The sequence below is a fragment of the Callospermophilus lateralis genome, chromosome 16, assembly GCF_048772815.1.
Source record: "Callospermophilus lateralis isolate mCalLat2 chromosome 16, mCalLat2.hap1, whole genome shotgun sequence".
Taxonomy (NCBI): domain Eukaryota; kingdom Metazoa; phylum Chordata; class Mammalia; order Rodentia; family Sciuridae; genus Callospermophilus; species Callospermophilus lateralis.
Window position 1 is genome coordinate 22,833,208 of NC_135320.1, and position 14,987 is coordinate 22,848,194.

At 35.1% G+C, this 14,987-nt stretch overlaps 1 protein-coding gene across 1 annotated transcript in view; it reads right to left on the minus strand.

Annotated features, from left to right (window-relative positions):
- Prex2 (phosphatidylinositol-3,4,5-trisphosphate dependent Rac exchange factor 2) overlaps positions 1-14,987 on the minus strand; it is a 272,774-nt gene that overhangs the window by 82,166 nt on the left and 175,621 nt on the right. The window contains exons 26-31 of the mRNA XM_076836448.1: positions 13,792-13,971; positions 11,300-11,394; positions 10,414-10,496; positions 9,381-9,471; positions 8,583-8,711; positions 3,589-3,630 (exon numbers count right to left, since the gene is read on the minus strand). Coding sequence (XP_076692563.1) covers positions 3,589-3,630; positions 8,583-8,711; positions 9,381-9,471; positions 10,414-10,496; positions 11,300-11,394; positions 13,792-13,971 — 620 coding nt within the window. The remainder of the gene's footprint in view (positions 1-3,588; positions 3,631-8,582; positions 8,712-9,380; positions 9,472-10,413; positions 10,497-11,299; positions 11,395-13,791; positions 13,972-14,987) is intronic.

A 14,987-nucleotide genomic window follows, 5' to 3' on the forward strand; every position in this document is an offset into this window, starting at 1 on the left:
GAAAAAAGAGAATAAAATCATGGCATTTGCAGGTAAATGGATTAGAATATAATCCTAAGTGAAGTTAGCCAATCCCAAAAAACCAAATGTTGAATGTTTTCTCTGATATGAGGAGGCTAATTCATAGTGGGGTTGGGGGGTAAACATGAGAGGAATAGATAAACTGTAAATAGAGCAAAGGACAGGGAGGGGCAAGGGGGTAAAAATAAAAGATGGTGGAATGAGATAGACAGTACATGAATGAACACAACATGAATGGTGTGAATATACTTTGTATACAAGTAGATATATGAAAAATTGCTCTATATATGTAATATGAATTGTAATGCATTCTGCTGTCATATATAACAAATTAGAATAAAAAAAATTTTAAAAAAGAATAAAGCCTGAACAAATAAGTTCTTCTTCTTCGATACTAGTCTTTACAAATAGTATTTGACATGAAATATTATATTACATTAACGCTGTCCAAAGTATAAAAGTATAATCAGACCATAGAAAATATTATTAATAACATACAAACATGATAAATAAAATGATTTATTTAAAAAAAAACAAACCAAAATCTGCTAATTCCCAGGAAAACATCCACTCTGTTGCCTTTAATCATTCATTCACACTACACAAAAGCCGAACTTTTATTGCACTTCTATCAAGAAGAAAGAAGTTCAGCAAGAATCATAATAGCTGCTTCCAGCTTCTAGCAGAAGATAAAGATCAAAGCATTCTAGGTTTTTGTAACAGGTTGCTTACTACTTTTGTGGAGAAAGAATTTTCTTATACTAGGAATATGCTCTGAACACATGGTTTTGTTTCAATATTTAAGCACCTACTAAACTCATCTCCTACCAATGTATTTTAAAATATTAACACTTCATTTAACCTCAGCTTTTAAAAGTTCAAGTTCTATGACTAGTTAGCTGGTCAAAAAAGAATGAGATGGTTTCTAGAGATACACACAATTATCTCATATATTACACTGAAAAAGAGACTGCAGGGGAAACATGGCGAAAAGACAATAGAACAACAACAACAATGAACACAAGAAACAGAAAGATAGAAACAAAAAGTTAAGAAAGCGGGCTGGGGTTGTGGCTCAGTGGTAGAGCACTTGCCTACCATGTGTGAGGCACTGGGTTTGATTCTCAGCACCACATATAAAACCAAATAAATGAAATAAAGGTCCATCCGCAACTAAACTTAAAAAAGAAAAAAAGTTAACAAAGTATTTAATGGACCTGTGCATATTATTTCAAGTGAAATAACTAAAAATATGGAGTATTTTGATTACTGTTTTGGTGCCATCCTATGTAGAAGAGGGAGAACAGAGAGTAAGCAATTAAGTAGGCAAACGAGTTATGCAAGGTATGAAAAAAAAATCAAGATAAGCAACAGCCATCTGAATATTAATGAACAAAACAATGAAGGCTTTCCAGGTTCACTTCTGGAACTGGCAAAACTAAGTATGACTTTCAAAACTGTTTTATTCATTTACTTTTGAAGGCCCATTTTGCCTCATCCTCTTGATGCTAAAAATTATAAGTCGAATGAACGCCATTTACTAGTTATTATTCATATGTCTGAATGTCAGTTTCTTTACCTTTAAAACTGTGAAAACAATAACATTCTCACACTGTGGCTGTGAGGACCCAGCAGAATCTGTGAAAATTTGGTCCATGATGTGTGGTATTATTAGGAAAAATTTAGAACTGTAAGATTTTTGTTATTATTATTATTGTTAGTCAGAAAAGCAAGGCAAAATCTTGTTTAATTATAGCAAAAATCAACCAAAAACCAGAAAAGTCCTCTTGGTTTATTGGACTCATTCATTCATTGGTAACTGAAAATTGCCACAGATGGTCTAGTGTCAAAGTGGTCACAAATTTTTCCCCTCTCTGTATCCTGGCCCTTGCAATACAGTTTTTCGAGTGTTGCCATCAATAGCATCAATAGTCCTAAGATGAGCACATGTTTATCTGCAGACCCAGTTACTCAGGAAGCTAAAGTAAGAGAATCCCTGGGGCCTAGGAATTAAAATCCAGCAAGCCAGCCTGGACACACAGTAAGACACTGTCTGGGGAAGAAAAATAAATAAATAAATAAAGGCAGAGTCTCCATCTTCACCCCTGCATCTTGCATTTGAAGCTCTGGGGGTGCCAGTTATGTGTTATGGCCAACAGAAGACAGTGAATTCTAGCGTGCTTTTGCTCTCTTCTTGGAACCCTGCAAATTCTCCCCATGGAAATGACCAGGCTAGCTTCATAGACGACCACGCTAGTCATTTACTCAATAAGGCCTAATTTATCTAATCGTCATGATGCTCAAATTTATGTGTCAAATGAATTCTAGTTATTATTAACCTGCATGAATGTCAATTTTCTTCACCTTTAAAACTGTGAAAATAATAAAATTCCCAAATAGTGCTTTTAAAGACCCTCACAACCATCACCCCTGTTATCCCAGTTAGCAGCCAACCAATTGTGACATGGGCAAGTAAGGTCACCCAAGATAATCTGTGCCCAGCCAATTTCCTCTTGGCTGCAGACACATGAACAAACCTAACCACCTCAACAAAACCTGGCAGGGATCACCAGAACACCTCAGGTGACACTAGACACTGGAGCAATGATAAACAGTTATTGTTTTAAGCCACAAAATTCATAGTATTTTCTTAAAAACAACAACAACTAATTGATGGGACAGATAATTATTCAGCTTGCATTTTTAGGTGCAAATTCCTTGCTGAATCTAAAGTTACTGTAACAGTACTTGTTTGTATATATACACATACTTGATAAGAAAGAGATTAAAACAACAAAATAAGTCAATCAACACATGTATATGCCTTTATGTTTACATAAAAAAGATGTCTGAGTGTTCCTGATCTTCTGGATCCACATCCTTTTTAATGCATCTTGAATAAAAACCTTGCAGAAATATTTTCATAAAATTTCCCTTTTTAATTCAAATCATAGTCTTACAGACATATTTGTTGAACACTACATGCCAGTTCTTATTTTAAGCATTTGTTGATGATGAAAATAGACACAGTGCCTGCCTGCAGAAGGCTAGCAGCTTATTGCCTGTATTTTAGAGTTTGATCAAATACTTAGTTGTCCTTAGTATCATTTCTCATTGCTAATATTTTTTAACCTACAACTAACTGCACAACTTTACCAAAACCTGTTCCCTTCCTCCTTTTCAATGACACTGTTTAGATATTGATGTACATTTCATGTTATTACCAGTCATCAAAAATAAGCATATACTTTGTGTTTTTATTGAAACTATGTTAGTATCCATTTTTTCAATCTTTCCAAAGTTTAAAAGAAGGTAGGGATAATATTTTCAACTGTCTTTAAACCAGTGGAAGTCATTGCCTTCCTATTAAAAGACTTCTAAGATCCTGGAATCAGTTGCTTCAAAAAATAATCCAGAGGCTTGGGGTTGTAGCTCAGTAGTGGAGCGCTTGCCTGGCACACATAAGGCATTGCATTCAATATTCAGCACCCACAAATAAATAAAATAAAATAAAGGTATTGTGTTCATCTACAACTAAAAATATTTCTTTTAAATGCAAAATATTACCTGTGTATTCAAGAAGAGACAGGAGTATCCTACACTTTACCTCTGCAGAGAAAGAAAAAAAAATGCTTCAGTTAATTGTTCTCTTTTTCATTCACAAACATCACATTTTAACTGTGAGTAAAAATTAGCATGAATGTATGTATATGTATTGTGTGTATGTATACATATTTTTTAAATTAGGTAATAAAAATCTCATTTACCTGACACGTTATATTTGTCTATTTAAATACTACCCACTACTTACACCCTACCATGTTTTCCAGTTATGAATTATGTTACTCAATGAAACATTACATTCTGACAGCTTTTAACTCACCCTTAGCTGTGATAGCATGCATGGAGTTCTCTAATCTCCTAAAGTTATTGTGGTCTGTATCAATAAACAGTCAAAACAAATTTTTGCTACTATTACTTAAGAAATGCACACACAAACACACACACACATACTTCTTTCCACCCCACCCTATACAAGGCTAGTCACAGATACTTGATAAATGTGTATTAAACTTCATACCCATTGCTGTAGGTCCAATGAGATATGTGTTATTATTTGCTTCCAATTGGCAACCAGATCACTTGCAGTTGGTAAATTAAAAAACTTATAAAGTTACCAAAAAAAAAAAAAGTTAATTTGCATCCTATTCTAAACAGGTTCACAGTAGAGTCAGAAACAGAATTAACTGGTCAGCAATGTGGCAAATATTTCAATGGGCAAGCACTTTTAGGAGACTGCAAAAACAAGGATTTCAGAGGCAGGGAAGTACGTTGAACTAAGAGAAAGCCAAGTTGTTATATGCTAGCTTTGTAGCTTTAGAAAATTGCTAAATTACTTTAAGTCTCAACCAGCTCATTCATAAATGATAACAACATGTTACTTTATCAATTTTACAGCCCAGTGTAGGGAAAAAATGAGTGGGAATATATATTAAGTCTTTGAAAATTGTTTAACATTCTGTATGTGTGATAAGATTATTATTGTTCTAATCTTAACCTAGCTGAGGCTTGGCTAGAATTCTAAGACTAGAAAATATTTTGTCAAAAATTTAAAATCAAACTGTCAGGGGAATAGATACATATGCTAAGAGTAGGAAATACTGCTAGCAAAGGAATCTAATATAGAACGAGTAACTAATATTTAACAATCCAGAAGAGAAAGGTTTTATTATGTATTAAATGACTGAGATTGAGAAATTAGAAAGTCCCACTGAAAAATAATTTCTCAAATCAGACTGAGAAATTTGGATTTATGTAACAGATAACACTACAAGGCTGTGGAGCAGAGCACTGAAATAAAAAATAAGGTGTTTTAAGAAGATGAATTCAGTAAGTAATGGTATATATGAATCAGCAAAGATGGAAAAAGAAAGATTAGCCAAAAAACCATCACCGTTACTGAGATATGATAAAAAGAGGAAAAGTAAGAGCCATACTTTAGACATTGGGACAAATAGAGGAAAAATGAAAAAGTAGGTTGCTTAAAAAAAGACACAGATTTTGAAAGGAATACAATTTTCATAGGTGGCAGAACTAAAAATATTTTGACTAATAAACATTTGAATTTAAGGGGATGCTGTGTTACTCAGGGAAACACATCTTCATTCAACTGATACTATGAGATGAGAATTTAGCTCTGACACTAAGCAGGAGATAGGCACTGTCATAGTAATACCTTGCAATTAACCAGTCTCCCACTGAGTCCCCTAACTTCCCTACTATCTTCTTTCTTCAATTTAGAAAGTTATGAGTAGATGAGAGCATAAGGATACAATGTGTGTGTGTGTGTGTGTGTGTGTGTGTGTGTGTGTGTAGGGGTGGTACTGGGTATTGAATTCGGGGTACCTGGTCACTGAGCTACATCACCAGCTCTTTTTATTCTTAATTTTGAAACAGGGTTTCATTAAATTATCAAGGCTGGTCTCAAACCTGCCCAGGCTGGCTTTGGACTTGTGATCCTCCTGCATCTGTCTCCAGGTAGCTGGGATTACAGGTATGAGCTACCACGTGGCACAATATAACTTTTGAATGGCATTGTAACAATCCTCCCTATGTAAAGATCATAGAATGGTGATATTTTGATATCCTATATGGCATACATTTGATGAGATATTTTGAAATCAGAGACAAGGAAACATCAGAAATGGGGTCATCTCATCCACATAATCCACATACCTAAACCACAAAATTCTGGCCATGTGGCATTATGTTAAATTTTGCAGAGAGCCCTCCTCCCACCACCGACTAAGAGTTCTCAGTACACTCAGCCATGCTCAACCAGCTACTGGGCTCCATGACCAAAAGAGGTACCAGTATATCAACTGGTCAGTCAATCAAAGCATACATGTAGAGTTGTTATTTCTATGGCTGCCCACTGTGACTCAAGGTACAGAGTCTAAAAGCAGGGCTTGAGATGAAATGCAGGATTCTTAGATGAATATTTTTTAAAAATTAAGTTTTTATCCCACATTAGAAGTCTATATCTAAATTTCTTCAAAAACAACAAAGACATTTTAAGAATTTCTCCATTTCTAATAGATAAATGCATTTTACTCTAAAAATAAATATAATTAACTTAATTTCTTTTGATCATCAACAAGAAAAACTCAAGGATGATGAGAACTACAGATTTACAATTCCTGAGAGTATTATGATAGTGGCATCTATTCAGAGAAAAATACGCTTTTGCTCAGGTAAGTATATGCTTAAATTCCCTATACTTCAATGTCTTTTAAAAAACATATTCATCAACCCACAACAAGGGAGGTAGGGAGAGGAAGATTAGAAGTTCATTGGATTAGACAAAGGGGAATGAAGGGAGCGGAAGGGTTTGGGAACAGGAAAGACAGTATGAATCTGACATATATGTATGAATATATAACCAGGGAAACTCCACGTCATGTACAATTACAAGAATGGGTCCTAATTAGAATAAATTATACTCCATGTATGTACAATATGTCAAAATATACCCTAACCTCATGTATATCTAAAAAGAACACATTAAAAAAAATGCGTCAATGGTAGAGCCACTTTGGAAAACAGTATAACATTTCCTCAAGAAATTAAACATAGAACAGTAAGATCCAACAATTCCACTTATGGGCATATATACGAAAGAATTGAAAGCAGAGACTTAAATAGGTATTTGTATACCAAAGTTCACAGCATCATTATTCACCATTGTCAAAAAGTAGGAACAACCTAATTGTCCCTCAATGAATGAATGAATAAGAAAAATATGGTGTGCACATAAAATGGAATATGAGTCTTAAAAAGAAGTGAAATTCGGACACATGCTATAAAATAGACAAGCCTTGAGGTCATTATGCCAAATGAAATAACCTAGACATTAAAATACAAATATTGGGATTCCTCTTACATGAGGAATCAAATTCAAAGGAGTCAAACTCAAAGATACAGAAAATGGAATAGTGGTTGCCAGGACTTAAGGGGAAAATAATAAGTACAGAATTTCATTCTGAGAAATCTAAAAAGCTCTGGAGATGGAGGGTTGTAATGCTTGTATGACAATAAGAATATACTTAAAGCAACTGAACTACAAACACACACACACACACACACAAAGTTTCAAATGGTAAATTGATGTTATGCCTATTTTATAATTAAAATGATATGTTATAAAAAATAAATGCATTCATCAATTTTGCTATTCATTAGTTTGGGATTTTAAATTCAGATTTTTTGCTTAAATATGATACCAAAAAGTATCCCAGGTAACTGTGATATGAAGTCATAAAATAAAATTATGGCTAAGAAATCCAGCTGTCACGAACAAAATATTTCATCCCACAATAGAACTGTTATGATTTATTTGCAAAATTTTTCCATAGCTATATAAAATTTTCCAATCTTAAACATTATATGAGCTGCTACATTTGAGTATATTTCTATGCAGAAGACTTGGTAATCACAGAATACTTAAACCATCTCTGTCAGTTAATAAGTGAGAAAGCTGAGGCATAAAGGAGTTGAGTGGCAGGCTCAGGCTTCATCAGACACTAAGAACATCTTTTGTCAGCAGAGTATATAACTCTAATATACCCCCCAAATTATGCTGGAATCCTGTTGAATATTACCTATCACACCCAATTGACGTACAAAGGACTGAGGAATAAAAATGTAAACACAGGCATGATATTTACTGTATGTTTCTCAGCCTCAGCTCTATCAACATTTTGGGCCAAATAATTCTTGGTTGTGACATTGTGGCATTGCAGAAAGTTGAGAAGCACCCTTGGAACCCACCCACTAGATGCCAATAGCACACTCACAATTGTGACAAGCAAATGTATCTCCAGACATTGCTAGTCACTAGCCGAGTCACTGAGAACTGTTAAATTATAAAATTCTTAAAATTATGCAAAACTTCTCATTTTATGTTTTCTACCATAACCATACTAGAAACTCTTAGAATTATCTACTTAATTACTCTGGCCCCAAACTACATACAATCAGACTCAGTGTAGTTTTCTCCATGTTTTATCTCTCCAATTTATAGGTTGTACGAATTAGAGGATGTTTTGTAAGTAATATCACAGTAGCCAATGACAATAACTGAGACTAACACTTCTGAAAAGGAAACTTAAAAACTGATGATAAAAACTACGTCAACCTATTTGATTCTCACACAGATTTGCATTTGAATTTTCTGACTTTCCATAAAATTTAGCTTCATGCCTTTTGTGATCCTTTTGAAAAATGATCTCTCCATATTCAGTTTATCTTCCTAAGTATGTCTTTGTTTTATTCTTTGAGAATATTGTCAATGACACCCTATACAATTTTAAGATCCTTAGAATATGAGATTCTGCAATCTTATTCCCTTCTCATTTCTTCCTCACCCATTTCAATCCTTTTATTTTCCTCACAATATAAAACACTGAAAAGTGATGAGGCATTACTGGACTTTGGGTTTTAATGGGTTTTAAAATTATTACTGCTGATATCATGCAACATTCTTTGCTTTTCATGCTGACCTTCAACAAATTTTCTGATGTTCTGAGCAAGAGCCCGGACGCTGCTGGGAAGATTCCAAGGATCTTGCTTGATGTGAAGCCTTAACCTTTTTGGACAACTCAGCTTTGGTTCCATTTCCTGTTGAAATTCTAAATAAATACAGAAAATCTCTTTTAATTTTCAACCAAGTCCCAAACAGTGCAACCCGCAGGCTTCAAAGTTGTTGTTTTTAATCACACTCATCCTAGAATAATATCAAGATGGTAATTTCTTTAGCTTAATTACAGTAGAATTGGTTAAACCTTAAGAAGTCAAACCTTAATGTCATTTTCTTACAGATGTTTCAAAAAGAAGCAAATTTAGAAAACAGTTCTACTTTATACATCCTAAACTAGATGTCAAAGAGTGGCAGCTCTATATCTTGTTCTGCCTGGCTGCTCTATTTGCAAATTCACATTCCCAGGCCAGTTTCTCATCCCTAGGAAATGACCAAGTAGGCATCACTCTTGAATTCAGCAAAAGCAGCTTAATACTTATGTATCTTCAATTGGTACATTTTTGTTTACCCTGGCCACTATTGGTATTAAAATTAAAATTTCAAGGAAACCTAAAAGGTTCATAGTGATCCATTTAAAAAAAAAAAAACTGTACTAACAGTTAACATATTTGAAAATTATCAAAATAGAGGTAGTATCCATTGAATAATGAAACATAAGCAATCACATTTTTCTTCTTATAAAATGTATTTCCTCCATAACTATATTGTCTATTACCTTTTGTTTCCAGATTTCTTGTACTACTTATTTTTTAAACCTTACCTTGTAATCCTCGACCTGGTGTGAGATACTTAGTTTGCTCAAAGGCCCTCACAACAGCTTGTCCTTTTAGGAGATTGGTAATTGAATCCACCTGTCAATAGCAGATTTCCAAGAGTTACATGCTTGTCCTAAGACATAATAAATATTCCTAAGAGTAAGTCTTGTCGAAAAAAAAAATTTTTTTTTTTCATGGTACTGGGGATTGAAAGCAGAGGCACATTACCACTGAGCCACAACCCCAAACCTTTTTAATTTTTTTATTTAGAGAAAGGGTCTCAATAAGTTGCTTAAGGCCTTGTTAAGGTGCTGAGGCTGGTTTTGAACTTGTGATCCTCCTGCCTCAGCCTCTAGAGATTCTAGGATCATAGCCATGCGCCACCATACCTGTCTAAATATGTTTTCCTTAAAGAAACAACTGTTTTTGAAATCCCACAATGCTAATAAAATGTGTCTTTGAATAAAATATTGCCATAAACACCAGTTCACCTGAAAGAAATTCGAATAACATCTTATTCTCTTACCACACATTAATATAAAAAATAAATTTACTTTACAAAAGAAGGTGGAATTTTGGCAGTTATTGAAAAACTAAAAGTTATTGGAATCCTTTTCAAAGTAGTAGAAGCTTCGACACTACAAATTTTGATTATGGTTATAATTTTTTTAATACAAAACAGCAACATGAAAACCAGGATAATCTTGTACCTTTTGAAATTAAGAATGGTGTTGAGTGAGTATCGAGAAAGGTCAAAGTATTCTGAAAACCCACCCACACAAACAGAAAAAAAAAAAAAAACACAAATAATCTAAAAGCTATCTTCTATGTGTTTAATACTTTTATGTTTTCAAGGACTGTAAAATATTTGATATTCACAACAGTGTCTTTTGGCTGAAGAAATCTTTGTTCCCTTTTCAAATTGAGGGCAAAGGAGGAACAGACAGAGGCCTTTCCATTCTACCTACAGACTGTTACTATCACATTTGAGAAGGTTTTTTTTTTGTGGAAAAAAGATTGAAAACCATCCTGTCATACCTGGCTGAAAAGATGCTCAAGGCAACTATGTATCTTATCCTGTTTATCACGAGAAATTCGAACACTTAAGGGAAGTTCATCACCTAGATATCAAAAAAAAAAAAAAAAGTCATTCATTTCATGAAATATTTTCACATTAAATAAAGTAAAAAAAAAATAATTGAATACGAGCTCTTATTCCACATTAGTTGTCATGTGCAAAAATATAATTCCAAAAGTTTTCAGAACACCTGAGATATCAGATCACGCCTCCTCCCCAAACAAGGGAGAGCAGAATGACATACAGAAAGGACCCTGGCTGCCCCATGCTCAGGAGTCTTTCCAAGGGTCTGTTTTTCTAGTGGCTGAAGGGTTGAATCAAACTGCACAGCAAAGAATTAAGATTTGTTTTCACTGGATTAAAATTCTCTTTTCTTTATACACAAGAAAGACGATGTTTTTAAGCTACTTAGATCACTCCCTGCTTTTCTCACCATCCCTCTCTCCATCTCCCAAGAGGAAGGCTTGCTCAGGAACACCTATTGTCTTAAGGAAATCCTTCTTTGAAAATCCTTCTCACATGTCCACCCCAATCAACAATGCCTCATGCTTTCAGTAAAACTCATTTCCTCTATACTTACGATCCTTGACACTACCGTAGAAAGCCCATAAAACACATAAGATAAAAATGGAGCCTGCTTCTTTCATTTCTTTTTAATTCACTCACTCTATAATTGAGACTGGCGAATCGACTTTATCTAGCACATAAAACTGGAAGGCAATATATGCAACCACTGAGAATAACTGATAAAAGGTAACTAGGCCTATGGATCAAAGAAACGAATCCCTTAAAGTTATCTGCAATGACACCAACATCAGAAAACACAAATGCCTTTGCCAAACGAACCCGAGTCCATTTCGTCACTGTGAAAATAGGAGCTGCACTGGCTGCTGCAAATGCTGGTGAAGGAGGCGATGGAGTTCCTGTTGCTGTTGCAGTCACTGAAAAGAACGGGTTTGACATCACTTTAAGAATACGATTGCCCAAGTCCTCTACTAGTACTTATTATGGGAGTTTATGCCTCCACAATGTTTCTTAATATGCTTTCTACAAAGTTATGAGACTGAAAAGCTCCTTTAACTTTACATATCTCACTTAAAAAAAATGCATATTTAATCTAATCAAATTTCAAATGTTGCTATGTCATATACTCCAATCCTAAGTGAAATTTTAAAAATGTGTAATTATAATACTAAGGAGTCAAATGAAACATAAAATTTTTCATGATCTATTTTGGTGACACAGGCCCGAAGCTAATTTGCTTATAGGATCAAAGTCCTGTTTTATGATTTCTGCCTTTCAAACCTTTTCAGGGCTTAAATGCAAGTTATTGGTAATATTCTGAACTCCCTTAGGGAAGTAAACACCACAGGTATTTACTATCCCCACAGGTAAATACTCAATAATGATGACTATCCAAGGAAAGATGTTTGAATTATTTGGGTGTGAATATGGGCATAAATAGGATTTCAGAAATGGTGCAGGAGTTAATTTTTTTTTCCTCTTAGAGTTAGTAAAAAGAACTTACTTAACTTTAAATTTACATTTAAAGTTTCTTTCTTAGCCTAGAGGGAGGTTGTGAGGGTAATTTTAATTATCTGATAACTAGAACGTGAGGTAGAAAGTATTTTAAAACATGTAATTTCCCACCGGAGAAAAACCACTGATTCCCATTAAAAAGCATGCTGCTCTCTTTAGATGCTAAAAGTAAATGAAATGGTAAAGGTAGTTAATTTGTGTGATATATTATCAAATCTCTAGGAAAAAAAATTAGCTTTTATGTATTCATTAAAATTCTTCCCAGAAACACTGAAATTGGGATAACAGAGAAACGGTGAAGCCAGACAACCTGGTCATGTAGCTAAATTATGCAACTCAAATGGGGCTTAGCTTCCTTCTGTGTAAAATGGAGTTACTATCAGAACCTACCACATGGGGCTGTGGTGGGAAAATATCTGAAATCACCACATTGCCCCATGAGTCTGATAAAAATATATTTCAGTGGTAGAATACAGTTTTAATGTGCATGAAGCCCTGGGATCCATCCCCACCACCAAAAAAGAAAAAAAAAGTATATTAAGAAAAATTTTAATGTTACTTATTACTTTGTGATAAACATCCCTTGTAGGAATAACTTTGATGTAATTAAGATTCACACAATATCTTTTCATTGAAAAATGCTGCATAAGAAATGAGTGAATAAGGTAGCTTTTGCCTTCAATGTAAATGGCTCAGGATATGTCCCAGCTGCCCACGCAGCATCTGTGGCTGATTGATTGCAACAGTCCTCAGTGAGGCTTCAGGGGATATAAGGATTCAAGGGAGAAAAGGCACTTTCAAAGAAGGAAATTCACTGGAGAAAGCCTCACCTGAGAATATAAAAGAACATGACAGCAGACTCTGGAGAGGAAAGTTGAACTGCACCCTCCCAAAATTCATATGATAAAGTCTAACACTCAGAACCTTAAAACATGGCCTTATTCGGAGATGTGGTCTATACAGAGGTAACGGAGATAAAATGAGGTCACTAGGGTTGGTTATTAATTATATGACCAGTGTCCTTATATGGAGGGTAAATCTGGACACAAGGATACATATGGAGAGAAGACAATGTAAGGAGACATGGGAAGAAGATGACCATCTACATGTCAAGCAGGCCTGGAAGAACCATCCCTCCACCCTCAGAAGAAAGCAAGGTGGCTAATGCCTTGGTTTCAGACATCCTGCTTCCAGAACTCTCTGTTAATAGATTTCTCTTGTTTATACCACCCCGTGTGGGTACTTTGTTAGGGCAGCCCTAGCAAACTAATACAAAAAGTATCCAAGTGTACATCCAGAGATATGAAAAATTGTGCTCTATATGTATAATATGAATTGTAATAAGACATTTTCTATCCTATATAACAAATTAGAATTTTTTTTTTTTTTAAAGCATCCAAAAGAAGAAACAAACACAAAGCTGGGCTGTGGTGTTGGGCAAGTGAAATTTTTCCAGTTATCTTGGAACACAGAATTTAAGAAGGGGAAAACAGGGCAAAATAGAACTCCCATTTAGATCCCAACAAACCAATGATCTCAAACAGATATCCAAAAAACAAATAACAACAACAACAACAAAAACAGTAAATGTAGGCACGATTTTCTTACCTTCTCTCCATGTTACACAATCCATTTTTAGAACAAGTCTCCCAAATTAGGTCCACACAGCTAGAGAAAAAATGTTCTTTCCAAGTTACTCAGGTTACATAAGGCAAGTATTTGAAAGATTATGCTGTCCCACTATACTTTGACTGGGGCTGGTCATCACAGGTAAATGAGGTGGACAACGAATGAATTACCTGTATGAGTCTCTGTTGCTGATGGTGTCATGACCTGAATCTTCCTGCTCATCTCCTGCTACGTTAAAACAGACTCGTTTGCTGTTTCTTTCTCCCTTCTCATTGTCGCTGTCTGTTGGTATTATGCCCTCTGAGGTCTTACGCTCCAATTTTGGAGAATATGTGATTGAAGATAGAAGGCTGAAAAGTGATATTTTAAAAAAAAAAAGATAAATGCATATTTTCATACTGGCTGCTACCAATAACTACCTTATTTAATATGATAGGCTTACAAATATTTCTAGAGTACTCTCATGTTGCACATCAAATACATATCCTCTTGCATATAAAAAGCATGTAGTAGAGCAGTCGTGGTGCTGCACACCTAAAATCCCACGATTTGGGAGGCTGAGGCAGGAGGATCACGAGTTCAAAACCAGCCTCAGCAAGAGGAGAGGCGCTAAGCAATGCAGTGAGACCCTGTCTCTAAATAAAATATAAAATAGGACTGGGGATGTGGCTCAGTGGTTGAATGCATCAGAGTTCAATCCCAGTACTAAAAAAAAAAAAAAAAAAAAGCATGTAGTAGACAGCTCACATTTTCTGCTTAGAATTCATAAAGAAACCACACACAATTTAGGCCAGAAAACTATGTTTGGATCCCGGTTCTGCCACTGATCAGCTTTGTTATCAGAACAAAGCTAGGGACACTTTCACAAGCGGGGTGATTAGAATAACTAGCCCACATGGTGCTATGGAAGGAAATGAGAGCCACATATTCCTGGTGCACAATAGCCATCTCCTCTCGTCTCACCATTACTGCTATCACCACCACATGAAAACACCTGGTAAAATTCAAAGTGCTTACTAAATATTAAACCCAAACACTAAATGTGCTTTATTATCCTCACTAGCTCACCCTCAAATAGTAAAAACCCACCTACCCGCCAATTCCCACCAGGAGTTTCTCCCAGGTCTCTTCTATTTGACAGGGACAATATCCTGTTGTCAAAGCAGGAGTCTGACCTTAGTGATTATAAGTCGCCAAGCAGAGTCACATCAATGTGACTACAGGAGGAAATAAGGACTATTCTAGTCTCATCTGTAATGTGGCCAGAATAAAATATCACAAATCAGCCCAAATTAGGACCTCTTCCACTTGGCTCAAGGCTGGAGCACCATACAGAGCACCGTATGGAAAATGGAGTGGTGTGAGA